The sequence below is a fragment of the Antedon bifida genome, chromosome 3 (genome assembly GCF_963402885.1).
Source record: "Antedon bifida chromosome 3, ecAntBifi1.1, whole genome shotgun sequence".
In the NCBI taxonomy this organism is placed as follows: domain Eukaryota; kingdom Metazoa; phylum Echinodermata; class Crinoidea; order Comatulida; family Antedonidae; genus Antedon; species Antedon bifida.
The window spans coordinates 34102001-34120434 of NC_136228.1; the positions used below are offsets into that span (position 1 = coordinate 34102001).

Here is an 18434-nt window from a genome sequence, read left to right on the forward strand (position 1 = left end):
CTTTATTATTCAAATTAGCAATGCATGTAATCAATTTTCACTACAACATAAGGCACACCCAGTTCATTTCTTGGCTGCTATAGATAAGACATCATCTATCTCTTTTTATTTGATCAAAGGTAAGATGCTATGTTTATTTACTTTACTTTTTACTATGTTTACAATTACTCTTATTGTTTACAATTGTAGTTGTATAATTTCTTCTGCATGCGATATTTTTTTTATTTTTGTCTGTTATTTACTAAATTGCGTAAAGGCGATATAGCTCAGTGATACGAATATTCTATCTCTGGGCCAATATTTTATGCTGAACATAATCTAATGTTCTATCGTTTGCATTGTATTGGCAATTATTAGGGGATGGCCCAGCCTTCTCCCTCCCGAAAAAAATTATCTGCCTACTATGGAGAAATATATATATAACTGCCTGCTTCTCAAAACAATATTTTGAAACTGGACGGGACTAGTGAATTATTTATTTTGTTAAAGATTCCTCCTGAAAAAGTAATTCTTGTTGAATATGCCATTTTAGTGTCGCATAATAGTTTTTTACCTAAAAAAACTGTAAGTTAAAGCAAAAAATAGTCACATCTTGCTGCCAGCCAATGGGTTTTTGGTTGAATATAACTATTGTGTCTTTTTATAAGTGAAAATATTTTTTTTTAATTTTTTTTTCTATGGAAGTGATTAATTTTATTAAAACTAAAAGATAACCTATTCAAAGTTTAATCAATTAATTAATTAATCTTCATTTTTCATGTATTTGTTGTGTTACAGATCGTCTCTGCAATGCTCACGATGAATGCTCTTCATACCACGCTCGTTATCATTTTTAGCGTGATGATTATCATGCTACAAGGTATATATTCACTTTGTATACCATTCATTATTCATTTATGTATGAATTTTGCATTTTCACTTTGTTTTTACAAAACGCCTATTAAGGAACATCTTAACCCAATAATGGATCTCCTCTAATACACGTGTCCCTGCTGCTGAATGGGGGTGGGGTTGTAAGTAAGTTCTACCTTGTTTCTCTCAACGGGCTATTCCATTATAAATTGGGTTGTTCTCTGAATAGTTCGTTGATTAGAGTGGTTGATAATGAATGTCTTAGTTCGTTTATGAAAGTTTCCGGGCCCTTAGGGTGTACCAAAAGAGGGGTTCTACTGTAAATGTCCGAGAAAAAAAATTAGCTGTCGTATTGTAATCTTGTGCTGTTTTGTTTTTAAACGTCAGGTCAGGAAGCGGCAGAAACAACAATGAGTATGGATACCACAATGGAGCCTGCATCCAATACTAGCATGGGAACGGATCCTCCAACCGGATCCGGTAGTCTGGTTACGTTCAGCTTCTCTTTACTTGCAGTTTCTTTATTAGCTGCTCTCCAGTTGTAGTTGGGTTGCAAGAGCAGGAAGACTACAGAAGAGGAACGCCGCCATTAAAGCGAACATCGTCTAGATAATATAATAATGAATATTAGGGCATATTTAATATGTTTTTGAAATATAATTTGAGATTATGTCGCCTTTTGTAGTAATGCTTGAATTTGATTTGAATTTTGTACCGATCTTTCGGCTGGCGCAATTTAAATAGAACGTATAAATAAGACAAAAGTTATGTAAATGAATTTTCTGGTTTAGTATGTTAAAATGTAAACATAAGAAAGTGATATAACGAAGCTTTGAATTGACCAACAGACACACACGCTAATTTGTGTCAATAGCATTTGTTTCTACTAAAACTGTTCAGGGGCTTATTCCCATTGTACTGGTCTGGTTACATTGTGATGTCGTAAAAATGTATTAAAATCGTTCTTTAGTTGCAAGAAGTTAAATCTAAGAAAATTAATTATATTGAAGCTTTTAGTGAATTTGTGAATCATAAGAAATAAAGTTGGCTTTCAGTTGAATTGCTTGTTATCTATAATTAATATTTGTATGTATGCGATAATATTAATAGGCCTGCAGCAGATAATAGGGCATGTGGCAGATAATAGGCCTGCAGCAGATAATAGGCATGTAGCAGATAATAGGCATGCAGCAGATAATAGGCATGCAGCAGATAATAGGCATGCAGCAGATAATAGGCATGCAGCAGATAATAGACATGCAGCAGATAATAGGCATGCGGCAGATAATAGGCATGCGGCAGATAATAGGCCTGCAGCAGATAATAGGCCTGCAGCAGATAATAGGCCTGCAGCAGATAATAGGCATGCGGCAGATAATAGGCCTGCAGCAGATAATAGGCATGCGGCAGATAATAGGCCTGCAGCAGATAATAGGCATGCGGCAGATAATTATTGTGTGTGTGATGTGAATTGGCAACTAATGATAATCGAAGCATTTTACGTTAATTTCATGCATCGTCAGACAATAAATTCAGCATTATGGTTAGAAAGTCACGTAGTTGTTTTTTCTAGATAATATGCCTGCAAACACTTGTTGGGTGTGTACTCTTCGCAATGACGTAGCCACAACTCAAGTGGTGAGTTGACCAATCCAAACGACGGTTTGGCTGATCGGTCGTGATTGGTCAACTTACTTGCGGCGCGCTTTACGTCCATTTATTTCCATTTATTACATAATACTTGAATTAAAAATATATATACATAGAAAATTGTTTGCTATGAGACCGTATTAAACACAAAACATACAGAAAAGATGCTATGGCAGATGGGAAAAAACCGTACAGGATCTTGATTTTAAAAACATGGTTCATTTTAAAAGCGGTTACTATTACAGTACCTTAAATAATTAATATTTATTATGAACACTTGTTTAACAGTGGCACATATGCGTAGAAGGTGCACGGTTTGTCACACATTTTATATGATAAAAGTCAAACACAGCATAAATCTCATTTTTTGTCCTTTCCTATGACATACTGAACCTTAATAGATAGGTCACCAGAAATAAAATTATCCCACGTATCTACATAATTCAATTACCTCACATGTGCGTTTCCAAATGACACTGAAACAAAAATTACAAAGCATTGTTTTGTATCTTGTATTTATTGTAATTTTAATGATAGAGATCTAAACTCTAATGATGATAATTTCTCCATTTTTCTGTCTCGTCGTTCTACTCATATCTGAGTACTCGTGACCATTCTGATGAGGTGTCTCCATTCTTGCCGATCTTGAGCTTCATTGTAGCAACTGATTATTGGTCGGTTTGTAGCACCACTTATACCACCAATCCATCTGAGTCTCTGTCTTCCTCTTTTTCGTTTCCCCTCAACTTTCCCAAACAATAATTGGCAATATGTCCAAAGTATTGTAGTTTTTGTTTGATAATAGATTCGATTTTTTTCATTCGATGCCTCCATTTTTAGGCATGTTTAAATAATTTGAATAAATTTGAATAAATTTGAATATAAAGTTAAACCAGGGAGTTAAACGGAGAAAGTAATGCTAGGGGTACAAAATAAATGCCTATCCTCTCCGATCCTACTTTTTCGTTATGCTGCCCTCAATAGACATACCTTATTATGGATCGTCTGCTAAAATAACTCTGACAGAGTTGTTTGGTAGCAACAACAGTGGTATGTATAGGTCGATGAAATGTATAATTAAAAACACAGTTTACTACATTAACAAGGTTGTAGTGCAACAAGTAATTCAAACAATCGATTCAATATAAGGTATGCTAACTATGAAATTAGATTTGTTTGTACACTTTATAATTAAACTGGTTTAAATGACAGACATTTATTGGAATTTCTAGGCCTGGTGGTGATGGTGTGTGGTTCGCATGCCTCTCTCCCTTATCTAGAACCCTAAGTAGGCAGCGCATCTGGGTGGGCTCTATCACCGGATGCTTGAAGCTAGGCCTAGCCTAACTATCATAGTCATCCGCTTAGGTTATTTTATGGTTCATGTCAACAGTATATTTTATTTGGAACACTAATGTAAAGTAATAATAAGCCTAGGCTATAATGTTTAAGGCTGCTAGCGTAGATTCTAAACAAAAAAAAGGATGTGCTAAAAAATGTAAATCTTTTTTTTAAATTTTTTTTCAGTTGCAGATTATTGAATTGTTCAAAATTTAGCCCTATAAATGGATCCATCAGTCATGGTTGGTACGCCAGTTACACAGATTCAGCGCCACCAAAATTTGCATCACTTTCACACAAAACCAACACTAGATTTGGACACACCCCCACCTCGAAAGTCAAAATCAAAATCCAAAAACTCAAAAAGTAAAACTAAGTTTTCTAATCTTTCATTGGACGATATAAATCATGGTGTTGAAATATTAGAAAAGTGTTTTAGGCCAGTCTACCCTGGTCAACATATCTCCTTAAAAGCTTCAGATTCTATGTCCTTTGTACACAACAGACATAGTGTAGGAATCTCAACATGCTATAAGCAGTTACAGGTGCTTATGGCAGGCCGTGCAAAAGCTTTGATTCTCAGACAATGCATTGTGCGTATTCGACGTTTTGAAGCGTTTGTTCAGCATCTGAAAACCAATGTTCACGATGAGTACATTCTGTTAGAGCGTCTTCGTCATGAAGAGCATTTGTCTTTTGAAAACCTTGAAACAAAACTTGAATATCTTGAAGGATTTTGCGATGACTTTCGTGTTTTTCTGAATTATTGGACATCTATCCAGCATTCAGTACACTCTGAAAAATGGCTCTATCCGTTTTATTCGGATTTGATATCGGAGTTACAAGTTGTGAAAGATAAGTTGTTAAGATTACAACAGAGTGCGTTATTGTGGTTGTATGACTTGATCCGCGTCGGTTTGTCTGTGTTTGCTTATTACAAAGGCGATGAACTTAAGCAAGATTTTTTATGGAGTGTAACACGTGGTGTTGAAGAGTACAACGCCATCTTTAAACAAGTTTTTGGAAAAGACAGCACACATCAAAAGAATTCTGAAGAGAAATTCTCGTTTGGTGTTGCAAATGCTTTCAACGCTTCTGGATTTGTGAGGTCTCTATCCATGCATAGTCTGCTTGCATTTGTCGCTGCAGAAAGGTCAAAATTAGTTGCATTTAGAACGATTAAATTTGTTTGCGAGAATAAAAACTTTTCGGAAAGCTTCAAAGAGCATCAGATGCCTTTAGATTGGCGTTCGTACGTCACCAACGGTGAAATGGATCAGACAAAATCTTCATTGGTTGATAAGCTGAAATCTGAATCAAAAACTTCATTGTCAAAAAGTGATTCACAATCTGTGAAGTTGTCAAGAGCGGCATCTCCGCTCTCAGAACTTGAAGCTGAGGAAGAAGACTTCATGTCACAACTGTTGTCAATTGCAGCATTTTCAACTGCCTTCCTCCATCCAAAATTTCACAACTCGCAGCAGAGAGTTTCACGTGGAAAGTTAAATCCAAAACGGCACAGTACAATAGAAAACTACTCACAATCAAACCAAAAACGACGGATCGGAAGGCAAAAATCTGTTAGTTGGGAAGATTCTGAAACGTTCGGAACAAGGAAGATGCTGTGCACCTGGTATATGGATCAGCTGTGGAAGTTTGTAGGAAAGGAGTTACATAATGTGTTGACTTTAGTACGAGTTAGAGTGGAAGAAGATTACCATCTTCATATTGGACACGTTTTCCAATGTGGCATCACACATTTGATCATCATTCTTGATATGTTACAAATATTATGCCTCAAAGGTGGGTTCAGTCTAGGCCTAATCATTTACTTTATTTTTGGCTAATTTTAGATTATTTTAAGAGCTTTTTTCTGTACTATTTAAATTTTAAAAATTATATATAAATTATATATACAATACTCACCCTTTGAAATTGTTGCATTGTTCTTATAGTGCTCTGAGAATTCTTTTAAATGCTAATTAAATTAATATTCAGATTATTTTTTTAATTTTTCTTGACAGAATCACTTCCATCCAGCGCAGTCATCTCATTCCAATCTTTAATTTCACAATTGTACAACTTGGTTGCCATGGCAGCTTCTGATATTAGTAAGTTCAAATTGATCTTATTTTTATTAGCCTTTGGTAGTTATAGATGAAGATTATATGAGTAATGAAAATTTATTAATTGTTATTTCTTTTTAATACATCGAGTAGAATAAATCATTGTACTTGAATGCACATGTATGTTAATTAATTCCATCCTTGGTCTTGCCATTTAGATATTTTATCCATGAACTAATGAGCTAATATTTTTGAATTATGCTTTATTTCAAGTTCAAAACACAAACAATTAATACATGTCCTGAAAGATTAACTCTGGCGAAATATTTTTATTGAATCCTAATTTTACGATTTGTTAACCCGTATTCCACGATATTTTCTCAGGGTGTCTGACCGAATATGAGCGCGACGTGAAAGCAGCTCTAAGATGCTTTTTATTAGACTTTTAGTTAGGTTAAGTTAAATTTAAGTGAAATAGATTAAAACAATCAATGTTAATAATTGTATTTAGTATACATTCTGTTTGTTTAAGGACTGTGCTATTGTTAGTTATTATTAAACTACTTTCAAGTTGTACATGCATGCACTTATGAATTATAATTGTATATGTTCACTTAACTTGTTTCCTTCACAGCATCTTTTAAAGTCTAGTTTTCACATATCACTATTTTGTGAAACCACATACTGTAGCGTAAATGATTTGTAATTATGAACGAAATTATTGTTACCATAGTTACAGATGCTGTGTATAATTCGTACTAGCTCCGATCCACACAGTGCTTCTAATTTTATTACCTTGGAAATCCTTTTAGATTATTAGTTTATGATAAATTTAGTTTCATTTTTGGTAGCCTAGTTGATAATCACAAACATTATTTTTGTAAATCCAGGAGATTTCTATATAACAATCATTTTTTTTTCAAATTGGTGGCCTAAAGCCTTGATTAGTGCACTGGACTTAATTTGGTCAAATTAACCGAGTCGCCAGCTAAAGTGACCAAGAAAATCCAATCTGAACACTGGCTACAATTCCGGTAAAACTGCATGAAAATATCCAAGTGTGGACAATCAAATCTTCTGATAACTACTGTGGTTAAATTTACCATTTTTCAAGTCCAGTGCGAACAAGACTTTATTCTCTCAAATCTTGAGACTAGAGCCATATATTTTGTATTTTTGTTTGTATAATTTGAACCCAAGTAGCCAAAGTCAAATCATGCATAAAAACAAAATATGCATTTTCCTATTCTTTGTACTGTATTACAGTATCTATCAACCATCTTTTTCTTAACAATTTTATTTAAAGAAGTATTTTCCCCCAAAAACATGAAAAATGACGATTAATAAAATCACACTTTGAGGCCATTTTGCAGATTTTAATAAGGTTTTCATCACTTCTGTAGAAAATAAACGAACAACAATAATAATTTCACTTCTAAAATGTCAAAATAAATAATTAAATTTAACCAAAATAGGCTATTCTGTCTGCTGACATACAATTTGACTATTTTTTTGCTTTCAATTACAGTTTTTTTATGGTAAATAATTTTTTTTTCGCTCCAATTTTTGGTAAATGTGATTAACTAGTATACAGTATGTGACATTAAAATAGCATATTCAAAATATTAAAATAGCATATTCAACAACAAAATTACATTTTTTTTTTCAGAGGGACAATATTTTTGACATGATTATATTTATAACACAAGCAATTCCGAATACTTTCATTTTATGATTTAAATCAGAAGGTCCACTATAGTATAACTTTTATGATAATACATGTTAAATTACAATTTTATTCATTTTAAATTATTCCTTCATAATGTGAAAGTCATTAGGAAATCAATCTGAATTTTACGTTTGAGTAAAACTTAACAATAGGTCATGGCTCAGCGGTAATATGTATTTGATGCGGGTGTGTTTACATTAAGATGGATTGTCCTCTCAACCAATCACACACATTTGGCCAGGATGTTATATATTCATTCATTTATAGTTTTTAATTATGACATTAATTTCTGAAAGTAGTAAGCAGTGTTCTCCCAATTTAGAAATCAATTCCAGACAATGTACCTATACAGTCTTGCTATCAAACTAATTTGACAAATAAAATTGTTGATGTGCCCATATATGGACATGATGATGTCATATCATACCATATTTTGTTATATATCACTACCATACTACTATATTTGATAGTGTAGACAAAGCTTAAGATATCTAATAAATTATACAAAAATGTACTGTACTTTATCAATCCAATTGAAAAACTATAGCATTATTGCTCTTTGAACCTGTTGCTCCCGTGAAACTGTTAATTTTTTCTTTTTTATAATTTAATTTTTCATTCATTTATTTTGGCAAAACTACAAGATTACATAATTTTACATAGTTTTAGTATTCATCTTTATTTTCTATGTTTTTGAAGACAATTCATCTTTAAAGTTTTCAATGGCTACATTGTAGCCTACCAACCAGTTCCACTACTATTAGACAAGTGTTTTATGTTTTCAACATTTTTAGTACCAGTTGGATGCAATTTATTCCAGTAAATCTTGCTGGTGAAACCAGCTTCCGGAGGAGAACCTCCGACGAAGTCAAGAATTTAATTGTGCTGAGTGGTAGTATAATTAAGACCTTCTACTCAACTTAATTAAAAACAACATTAATTCCTAGAAAGCATTTGTAATCTTGTTACTTAGTATATAATTAGTGAGTTAATAGAATGTTCAGTGCATAACAACCTTCCTATTACAGTATCAATCAACCTCTAGCATTGGTATCAAAATGCCATATTAGAATTCATGTATGCATATTATAGTAACCCTTTGAATTAACTTTGCACAGGGTGTGTAATTTGTTAACAAAATAAAATCCAAAGGCAATTTATAGGAAGGAAAAAAAACCAGCAAAGATAACAGTGGTTGAATTTCAGATGAGAAAAGAGAGATCTAAATCAGTCGGAAAGAAATGGCAAGCAGAAAATAACTAGATGAATTTTTTGAAAAACTTTTATTTTACAGGTTTATGTAACGCATTAGGTTCGTCGTTGTCGGATAAGTGTTTGCAAGCTACATTACAACCCGGTCAACATGTTTCAAAGACGTGCTCGCACTTGGAATCATCTATCATTCCACTCGTCACCAGTTTAACTGCCAACCAAAATGCCTTTATGTTCAACAAAAAGCAAATGTGTAAGGCTTTGTCAAAATAAATTAAATGAAACTCCAAAATTAGTGCACATATTGTACTGTATGTGTGCATAAATTAAATGTTGTGTTCAGTCAACATAACTGTGTGTTTCAGTGTTTATAACTGTATGTAAAATGTTATGTGTTCAGTGTGTATAACTAACTGTATGTAATGTTGTGTGTTCATAACTGTATGTAATGCTGTGTGTTCATAACTGTATGTAATGTTGTGTGTTCATAACTGTATGTAATGCTGTGTGTTCATAACTGTATGTAATGCTGTGTGTTCATTACTGTATGTAATGCTGTGTGTTCATAACTGTATGTAATGCTGTGTGTTCATAACTGTATGTAATGCTGTGTGTTCAGTGTTCATAACTGTATGTAATGCTGTGCGTTCAGTGTTCATAACTGTATGTAATGCTGTGTGTTCATTGTTCATAACTGTATGTAAAATGCTGTGTGACTATATTTTTTGTAAAATGCATCATTATTTTAACTTCTGAGAATTGAGAATTTTCTTTAAATTAAATGCCTGTTTAAATTGTAAAAAGAGAAGATAAGCCTAACATGTCATACTTATCGCAATTGATTTTTACAAAGTTAAGTCCTCCACTAAATCCTCTAATCGTGTGATTTGTCTGCATTAGTTTCAAGGTACAACATTGGTCTATAAGAGTGAGAGGTTTAAACTGCTTTATAATTTGTTCTTTTACACAATTTTACCTTTGCTTATATGATTTTGCATTTATCATACACATTCCCTTAAGTGATGCTGATGTTAAAGCCAAAATTGCTAAAGCCTTGATCATAAGACCTTGCTAAAAACCACGGCTGATATTTATAAATCTTTTTACTTAATTCAAGATAATTAAGAAAATGGAAAATCAAACCATCTTATGGGATGGACGTCGTCATCTAATTAAGTTTAGGTTATTTTGAAAACTGATTTAAGCACAATCATTGGCTTAAAACAAAGTTAAGATGATAAAAACTAAGCATCAGTTTACAATCTAACCCCATGTCACTCTTGGTATTTACAGATTTTCTTTCTTTTTTTTCATAAACAAAATTATATTTAACACAAAAACATAGGATTTGGTTTGCACATCTTTAGCTCTGTCTACACTATCAAACTAGTATGACAAAAAAAGTGAGATGTGCCCAAATATGGTAGTGATATGACATCATCATGTCCATATATAGGTACATCACATTTTGTTGTCACATAAAGTTTGATAGTGTAGACAGAGCTTAAGTGACATTAAAGTTTTATATAAAAATAAATAAATGAAGATGATACAGTCAACTCTCACAATACCGGACTGAAAACCAGAAACTCTCCCAATACCTTATTACCAGACTTTTCTTAGGGACCAAAAGGTCTCAAATTTCTTTTTTTACCAAAAAAAACACATTTAGAATACCAGACTTTCAGGAAAACCAGCCATATTATTCCCAATAGTGTTCAGTATTAGAAGAGTTCACTAACTTATTATTGGGATTCGTTTTCAAGTTCTTCAATTATTCTTTCAGTGCCGAAGGTAAAGAAGGAGTCTTGCAAACAAGAGTTGTTAGACATCCTTGCAGCTCACCAGTTGGTCAGTACGATTGAGGTTGGAACTTACTGGTGCTGGACAAAGGCTCAGAAGTTTCTGGCATCGTGGTCTATTTCAGAGTTTCTGCTTGTAACACAATGTGATCATGAGGTGGGCTATTGAATATTCATTAGTTCATTTAATTGAGTCGAGTGGTTACGGCAGGGGCAGTCCTGTGGCTTATGTGCACTTTAAAGAACCCAGTGTATTTCCGGAAGTCATCTCAACCCCAGTCGACATACGAATGAGCACTGTGATTGTCACAAAAAAAAATATATTTTGTTTTGAAGCAGCAAAACAAAAACGGTAAAATGGGTGGGCTGTGTTTTTTGTGACAGCTTTTAGTAATATAGTTGTATCAGGATATGAAATAAAAGATAAAATGTCTTTTAGCCAACTGCTACCCAATTGTATTTTCCCTTTGGCATCATCAACTGCCTGTCTACTTTCTTCTGAGTTGACAAAATAAATTTTATTCATGAGGAATTAAAAACATTTATCTCCTGACTATTTTTTAATTACAGATTATTCAAAATCTATGTGTAGAAGCAGAAAATCTGTTTGAGATAATTTTACGGGAAACAACTTCATTAAAAATGCTGTCAACTTCTTCATCACAATTATGCCAAGTACTTAAGAGTCTCCAGGTAAGTATCTGCTAATCATGTGTGTCACAAATTCCTATTGCATATGTTTCTGAGCAGTTGAAAATATATATAAAAGTATAAACATTGTATAAATATTACAACACTTTTGAATTTATTGCCAAACATGTTTTGTCGTTACTTCTCAACGACATTATCAGGAGTGTGTTCGTTGAATTGTTAGTTCATTCATTGTTAGTTGAAGAACTTATTTAAGTGCTTCAAGTACTTTTTATCATGTTTGAAAATGTTTTGAAAATACATGTTGATGATTATTTTATCTTGTAGGATGTCTCCAAGCATTCCCTTCAACTGTTTTCGGAAGATTGTGGTAAATTGTGTAGTGATTATTGGCAGAAGACCATGCCTGCAGCAAAGGTCTGGAGGAGGAAAACTACAAACGGTAAGGACACGCCTACTTTTCTTACAACATTATCAGTAATAAGGTTTATCGCAAATAGCTTGATTTCGCAAAGAACGTCATTGCATAATGCATGATGGAAAGGGTTTGGGAGCAAACATCATGTTGTGTAGTACAAGCAACAAATCTGTACGTATGTACATGTTGTGACGTTTGTTCTCAAACCCTTCCCACCATGTGTCGCGCACGCTATTTGTGATCAACCCTATGAGAAAACCTACTCTATAATTTACAATACAATAAATTATACAAATTCTGGTAAATTCTATTGTTTTTACTAGTTTACTTTCCAAATTTGTATTTTATTTTGAATAAAATTGATGTTTTTTGTCTAGTTCTTCCAACTGAACCTAACCAGTATTCAAAAGATTCAACAGTGACGATACTTCAACCAATCATAGAAGCTGTTGCTTATCTACAACCAGCTGCTCAGGTATCCATAGTGACAATTGTTATGACAACCATGTTTGAAACCTGGATGCAGCATATCCTCAAGCAGAAACCAAAGTTTAGGTTTGTTATTAAATTATATACAGGGCTTGTTGTTAAACACTATCAAACTAGTTTGACAAAATAATTGTGATGTGCCCAAATATGCTTAAATATGCTTAAATATGGTAGTGATATGACATCATCATGTCCATATATGGATTGTGATATAAAAGTATACACATCACAATCCTGAATCAATCAAAATTCTTCTCTATAATAAATAATATAATTGTGCGTCATCAGAATTTAATTTATTCCTTTTATTTGTTGTTGTCAAGTTTTTCATTAATATTAAAAATCCTTGCCACTTCTCGTCTATTTTAATTTATATACAGCACAATGAGAGCGTGTTTATATGCGGTATATAAGAATGAACTTTATATTATTCAGTATTCATGGAGCATGCCAATTGGAAGTTGACCTCCGTCATGTACAGCATTGGTTCCAATCCAAGACAGATGTTCTATGTTCACAATCAACTCAGAAAGTCTCGTCTCTTCAAGCTTTTGGTCATTTTGAAAGTGCAATACAATTACTAAAACAACAACCATACAAGATTAATGGTGTTACTCAACATTTAACTGGCTCTGCTGATGAAATAAGTAAGTTTACTTAGTAGATACAAACTAAAGAGGTGTACATGCCATTGTATTGGACTTCAATAGTTTGACATTCATTTTGTCATCAGGATTTGAACAAAGATTTCATACTGCTTACTTACTTAATTCTTATTCAGCTGCTCACTTATTAATACTTTACTTACTTATTACTCACTTACTAACTTAATTACTTACTTATTACTTACTCACTTACTTCCTTATTCCTCACAGTACTAACTTACTTACTTAACTTACTTATAACTTACTTGCTTATTTATTACTTGCTTGCTTGCTTACTTATTTATTACTTACTTGCTTGCTTACTTAATTAATTATTACTTATTTATTACTTACTTATTACTTACTTGCTTACTTACTTACTTGCTTACTTACTTGATTTACTTCTTATTTACTTGCTTACTTCTTGACTTACCTGTACTTACTTAATACTGAATTTTGCACCAAGGATGTTTTTAATTTTTGTAAAATGTTTTGCTTATTTAAGTCTTAATTGTACATAATTTATTTTAGTCAGTTTCATTGATTTTTATTTTCAACAAACCCTGGATATCAGGTAGTGGATCTTGATGGGGTCAATGAATGTGAACATCAAATATAATTATAAAAATAAATCAATCACCTTTTGATTTTTCTTTGGTAGATTCTCAATACAGTGAAAGTACATCCAAAAGTGAGGCATGTAGAAGGAGTCTAGGCAGCAGTTCTGAATCTGTACAGTTAGGAACAGAAGCAGCTGACGTAATGGAACATCTTCAAATGAGTGTACCCAACAGCCAAGAATGGTTGAACCTACGTGTACACGGTCAAAATAAAAAATGGGTTCTACCATTTTCGTGCATCAAAACATCGCAACAAATCTAATAATGCTCTGGGGGCAACGCAAAGATTTTTTCGCTGGTGAGAAAAAAATGCGTTGAGTGGTACAAGATTCCTCACACAGCAAGCACTTAAAGTAAAATCTGTCGATTTGCAATATCTTTACCATTTTCAATGTTATTCTAGGTGCAATATTATTATAGTAAGTTGAATAGTAATGGTAAAGTAAATGTTATTTTTTCCAGTGTTAGGTCAGTTGATATATTTTTAATAGAGTAATGCCAAGTAGCTTTCAGGTGTATTATTGTAAATGTATTTATTTTTATCCTAGGGCATTTTTAATACTGTGTATACTGTATTTCACATAAAGAAAAGTTATTTTGAAGATCTATAGGGGCTTAGGTAAGTTACAAAAGTCTAACCTCCACCAAAACTAATTCAAAAAATGGTTGGACATAAATATTTAGGAACCTGTTAATAATATTAATAATTTATTAATATTCTTCTAATATTCTTCTTTAATATATGTTGCCCTTAAACAGATGGCAATTGAAAGAAGGTAGAATTACCTCCTAATCACCCACCTTTATTCTTTTATTAAAGAATCTTGGACCCACACTGTTACCTACATGCTAGTAGTAGTAATTGTTTACTTTTACATTTTAATGTTAGGTTTTAATTTTTTTTCTTTTGTTTATTCATTTTTCCTTTTAATTTTATGATAATATAATATTATATACTCTATATGTAGGTCACACCATAGATGTACTAGTTTATATTATATAACACCTAAATAGATTGGATGATTGTGGGTCACATGATAAAAAATAAGTGCCCAATTTTTACACTCACATAGCGCCCGGAGTATTCCTATTTTTGTTGGCGGACCCCGTAACAACAGCAGCATAATGCCTTGCGCATGCTCCTGTGACAGCGCAGTGAATTACTATTTAATTTGTCATTGAAAGAATGGAACTACGCAATCTCTTTAACAATGGCGATCTTCGGTTGCAATTTTTCTGTTGAGTGACAAAGAAATTACTAAATCACATGATGATGCAGACTACAAAACCACCAAAAATATAACCTTTCATACCTCTTGAGATTATTTGTACCATCGCACTCACATTCATTATTTGTATATTATCAGCGGTCATGTATTTTCTGAAATAGAAGGTTCAGCATTTTTACTTCCTATTTAAAAATCCTGGATCTACACAGTGACTGTTGACCAGTCAACATGGCCACATTTATTTATTTTGATCTAGCCTTCATGTTTGACGTATGTACTGTACACTAGTATAAGACTAGATATTTATGATGTATTTTTATTAATTAAAAACAGTAGTTTACCTGCCGAAATAGAAATGGTAGCATTTGTCCGCATTTTATACCAGTATTTTAGCCCGGTATCAATTGTAATAATTTGATAACGTAACATGCATAGAACTGTAATGAAAGTACTATTAGTCAGTAGTAGTATACAAAATAAATTGTGCTGAATATCATTTAATGTATGTATATAATTATCTTTAATGTATGCATTTCTTGTACTCGAGCCTATCTACTGATTGTATTCTTAGGCAAGCTTAACTCTCGTTACCTCGTCCTTCGGATGGGACGTAAAGCTGTTGTACACATAGTGCATGTTAAGAATACATTATTTATAAAGAGTATGAGATTGTCTTTATTTGTGCTGATCTGGGTAAGTAAATGCGTCAAATTATATATTAGTCGCTGTACACATAAAATACATAAAATAAACAGGAGCAGTCTGTCCATTGTATGAACTAATCATCCGGATTTGTGCGTAAATTGTTGGTATTGTTGAAATGAAATAGAAAGGAAGACTTCTATGACACGCATGACATATCGTATGTAATTTCAGAAAAATACAGGTTCTAAGAAAAGATTTTGTGTGAATATAACCAGTGGCACATCAGGAGCAGTGCCTAAAAAGTGTGTAACCCAAAATAATTGTATTCTTACGGCCGGAATTTGTATGTGCTCAGTAATCGATCTATAAATTACTCAAAGAGGTGGGCTTAGCCCTCCTGGACCCAACGGGGGGCCCTTGGCGGCCCCCAGCCTAATTTTGCTCGATTTGCTCGCAAATTATTTCATTTTTATACGTCCCCCCCTCCCCCTCCCCACTATTACAAACGGATCTGCGCCGTTGGTTGGTATGCACGTCCACTGGCTATCAGATATTGTTATACATGACGTCATCAACAGATTTTCATTCGTAAATGGAGCTAAAAATGTATAAGGAATAAAAATGTGCTGTGATAAGAAACTCCAAGCCCAACAAATTTCCAAGTGCGACATTAAGGCATGGAGCTATAAAATTCTAATTTTATAGCTCCATGATTAAGGTAAAGAGAAGCGGGCCTTGTTCGTTTTTGTACACATACATATTTATTAATGGTTTATATATGGTTTTTTTCATTTACATAACCAAATTGCATCCGATTTTGATTTCCTAATGCTGTGTACTGTACTGGAAATCGAAGGTAAACAGGACGTAACAGACATATTTTCAAAACAGGCAAATGACAAACTGTCACAACTCGTGCACCAAACAACTACAAAATGTTTTTAGAATCTGCCTTTAATTACATAATGAAGACTGATACGAGTGATATTGAATATAACTAATTATTTTAAAAATACTGTAAAATATTTCAATTTATTTGAACAATTCTTTGTTTTCGTTTATGTATTCAGAATGAGTAGTCCCACACATCATTGCTTAATTTTGGTTTTTCCCAGAATAAAAAAGGCTATACATAAATTTCAAATACAAAAACCGATATCATAACCATTATGCCAGAATTGTACGGTTTGTATCTCAGCAGAAATAAGTTTTGTCGGTACTAAATGAACACAAATCTGACAGTGATGTTCTAGTAAACTGAGCTCTATATACAACGGTCATATTTATTACTAGTCTACAGTACAGTATTTCTAGAAAGCACAACATACAGTACTAAACATTTTAATTGTAGAGATACTTTTAATGTATTTAGTATACTACAAATTCATTTGCAGAGATTTACCAGCTTAACTTTTGAAGGGAAAAGCTGCAGATATGCTCACGCTCTTTGACAAGTTCGAATTACTGTACTACTATAGCAGTAAATAAAATGTGTTGATAATAATACATTTAATATTCTGCAACTGTCCAAATTTAAATATTTTTGTAAGCAAAAGTGTACATTTGGTCTGCATGCATTTACTGGTAAAAGACAGGTTACACCTGTATTGGGTTGGTACAAAAAATAGTTTATAGTTTATGATGTGGATGGTGGTTCCACTTCAGCTTGCGTAATATCAAGTTCTTCATCATTGTATATGTTTTCAGCCATCTGCCAAACTTGCATTATATTATCCTCGGAAACTGAGCAAATTACCCAGGGTTCATTTGGGTTCCAAGAAAAGTCGGAAATCTTGGCAGTGTGTCCTCCGTGAATAAACAGCAGCTCTGGTGGACCATCCTCAGCGTCTTCTGCAGACTGGTCTTCTCCTATTTTACTCAAGTCCCAGACGTTGAGTCTTCTGTCTGTGCCGCTAGATGCCAGAATGGTTTCATTGTGAGGTGACCACTGTACTTGAAAGATTTCATCTTTATGAGACTCAAATGAGTGAAGTTTCAGTTTCAAATTTCGCAGGTCCCATAATGCAACAGTCTTATCCGCAGAGCCCGTAGCGAGAATAAATTCACTGTAGGGGTTGAAGGACAAACAATTAACCTCTGCTGTGTGAGCGTCGACGGCGTGACTCGGCTTGGACGTGTTGCAAACTCTTGTATCCCAAATCATCAGCTTTTGGTCATCAGCTACCGATCCAAAAAGACTCTCGTGCAAGAGGTGCCATGACACATCTTCAACCACAGCTGTGTGACCAGTAAAAATGTTCTTGGCATCAACGCTAACTTGCGTTTCTTTTTTGGAGTTAATGTCCCAGAGGCAGATTGTATGGTCGTCGGATGCACTAAGCAGATGTCCGTTAAGATTCGGGTTCCACGATAGTCCATAACCTTCTTTTGAGTGACCTCTTAATCTCATGTCTGGCTGGCACTCACCATTTGGATCTGGCTTTGATGGATGTTTTGTAAAATCAAACACCAGTACGTCACTGGAGGGTGTCTTCGTTGCAATAATGCAAGGATTTTGTGGCATGAATCGTGCTCTGTTTACTTCACCTTCGTGGTTTATCTTGATTTCAATCTCTATTTTTCCACTCACCGATCCAAAACCACCAAATTCACCCTTTTCACTGTCATATTGGGAGGCATCGAACTGGGCGTCATCATTTGGAAGTTGTACGCTGGCAATTACAAGGTGGTTCTGTTCGTCAGACGTGTGTGTTCCTAAAACCAGACGGTGCACGGTGTAATCTTTACCCTCGGGTTTTGTAACTTCTGGTAACCATTGAGCTGTTAAACTTGGCCACTCCAAAGCGTGTGTCATTACAAGATCGTACAGGAAAGGGGTATTCTTCTTCCATATTTTATATTCTTCATTGATTACTCTTTCTTCAACAGCATCATCGAAAGCTCCTTCCTTTTCCGTCATTTTTTCAAGAAAAATTAGTTGATTTAGCAAGATATTGAAACACCTTCCTTTGTCTACTACACAGTCAGTGTTAGGCTAGGCCTGGTTTACTATATCCCGCGCAATTCAGAGAAAAGATAATCTGTATGGAACGCCAAATATTATATAGCGCCACCATGCGGCGCAA

The 18434-nt window shown here is 33.7% G+C and overlaps 2 protein-coding genes and 1 long non-coding RNA gene across 4 annotated transcripts in view; 2 read left to right on the forward strand and 1 right to left on the reverse strand.

Annotated features, from left to right (window-relative positions):
- Positions 1–11: 11 nt before the first annotated feature.
- LOC144838000 (uncharacterized) lies at positions 12–1912 on the forward strand. The gene is made up of 3 exons (XR_013611598.1): positions 12–119; positions 778–859; positions 1240–1912. It is a non-coding gene; the product is annotated as an uncharacterized LOC144838000 (long non-coding RNA).
- Positions 1913–3450: 1538 nt separating this feature from the next.
- Positions 3451–18434, forward strand: part of LOC144837969 (uncharacterized) — a 40099-nt gene continuing 25115 nt past the window's right edge. The window contains exons 1-10 of one of the 2 annotated variants that reach the window (XM_078693285.1): positions 3451–3651; positions 4030–5646; positions 5868–5954; positions 8933–9103; positions 10637–10809; positions 11223–11345; positions 11631–11745; positions 12099–12276; positions 12646–12857; positions 13516–15241. In XM_078693285.1, coding sequence (XP_078549411.1) covers positions 4068–5646; positions 5868–5954; positions 8933–9103; positions 10637–10809; positions 11223–11345; positions 11631–11745; positions 12099–12276; positions 12646–12857; positions 13516–13736 — 2859 coding nt within the window. In that variant the 5' untranslated portion in view covers positions 3451–3651; positions 4030–4067 and the 3' untranslated portion in view covers positions 13737–15241. Of the gene's footprint in view, positions 3652–4029; positions 5647–5867; positions 5955–8932; positions 9104–10636; positions 10810–11222; positions 11346–11630; positions 11746–12098; positions 12277–12645; positions 12858–13515; positions 15242–18434 lie in introns of those variants that run through there. The other variant, XM_078693286.1, reaches the window with a different exon arrangement.
- LOC144837964 (histone-binding protein RBBP4) lies at positions 16285–18378 on the reverse strand. Its single transcript, XM_078693279.1, has one exon. It carries the CDS (start codon positions 18266–18268, stop codon positions 16985–16987), a length of 1284 nt encoding a protein of 427 aa, XP_078549405.1. The 5' UTR covers positions 18269–18378; the 3' UTR covers positions 16285–16984.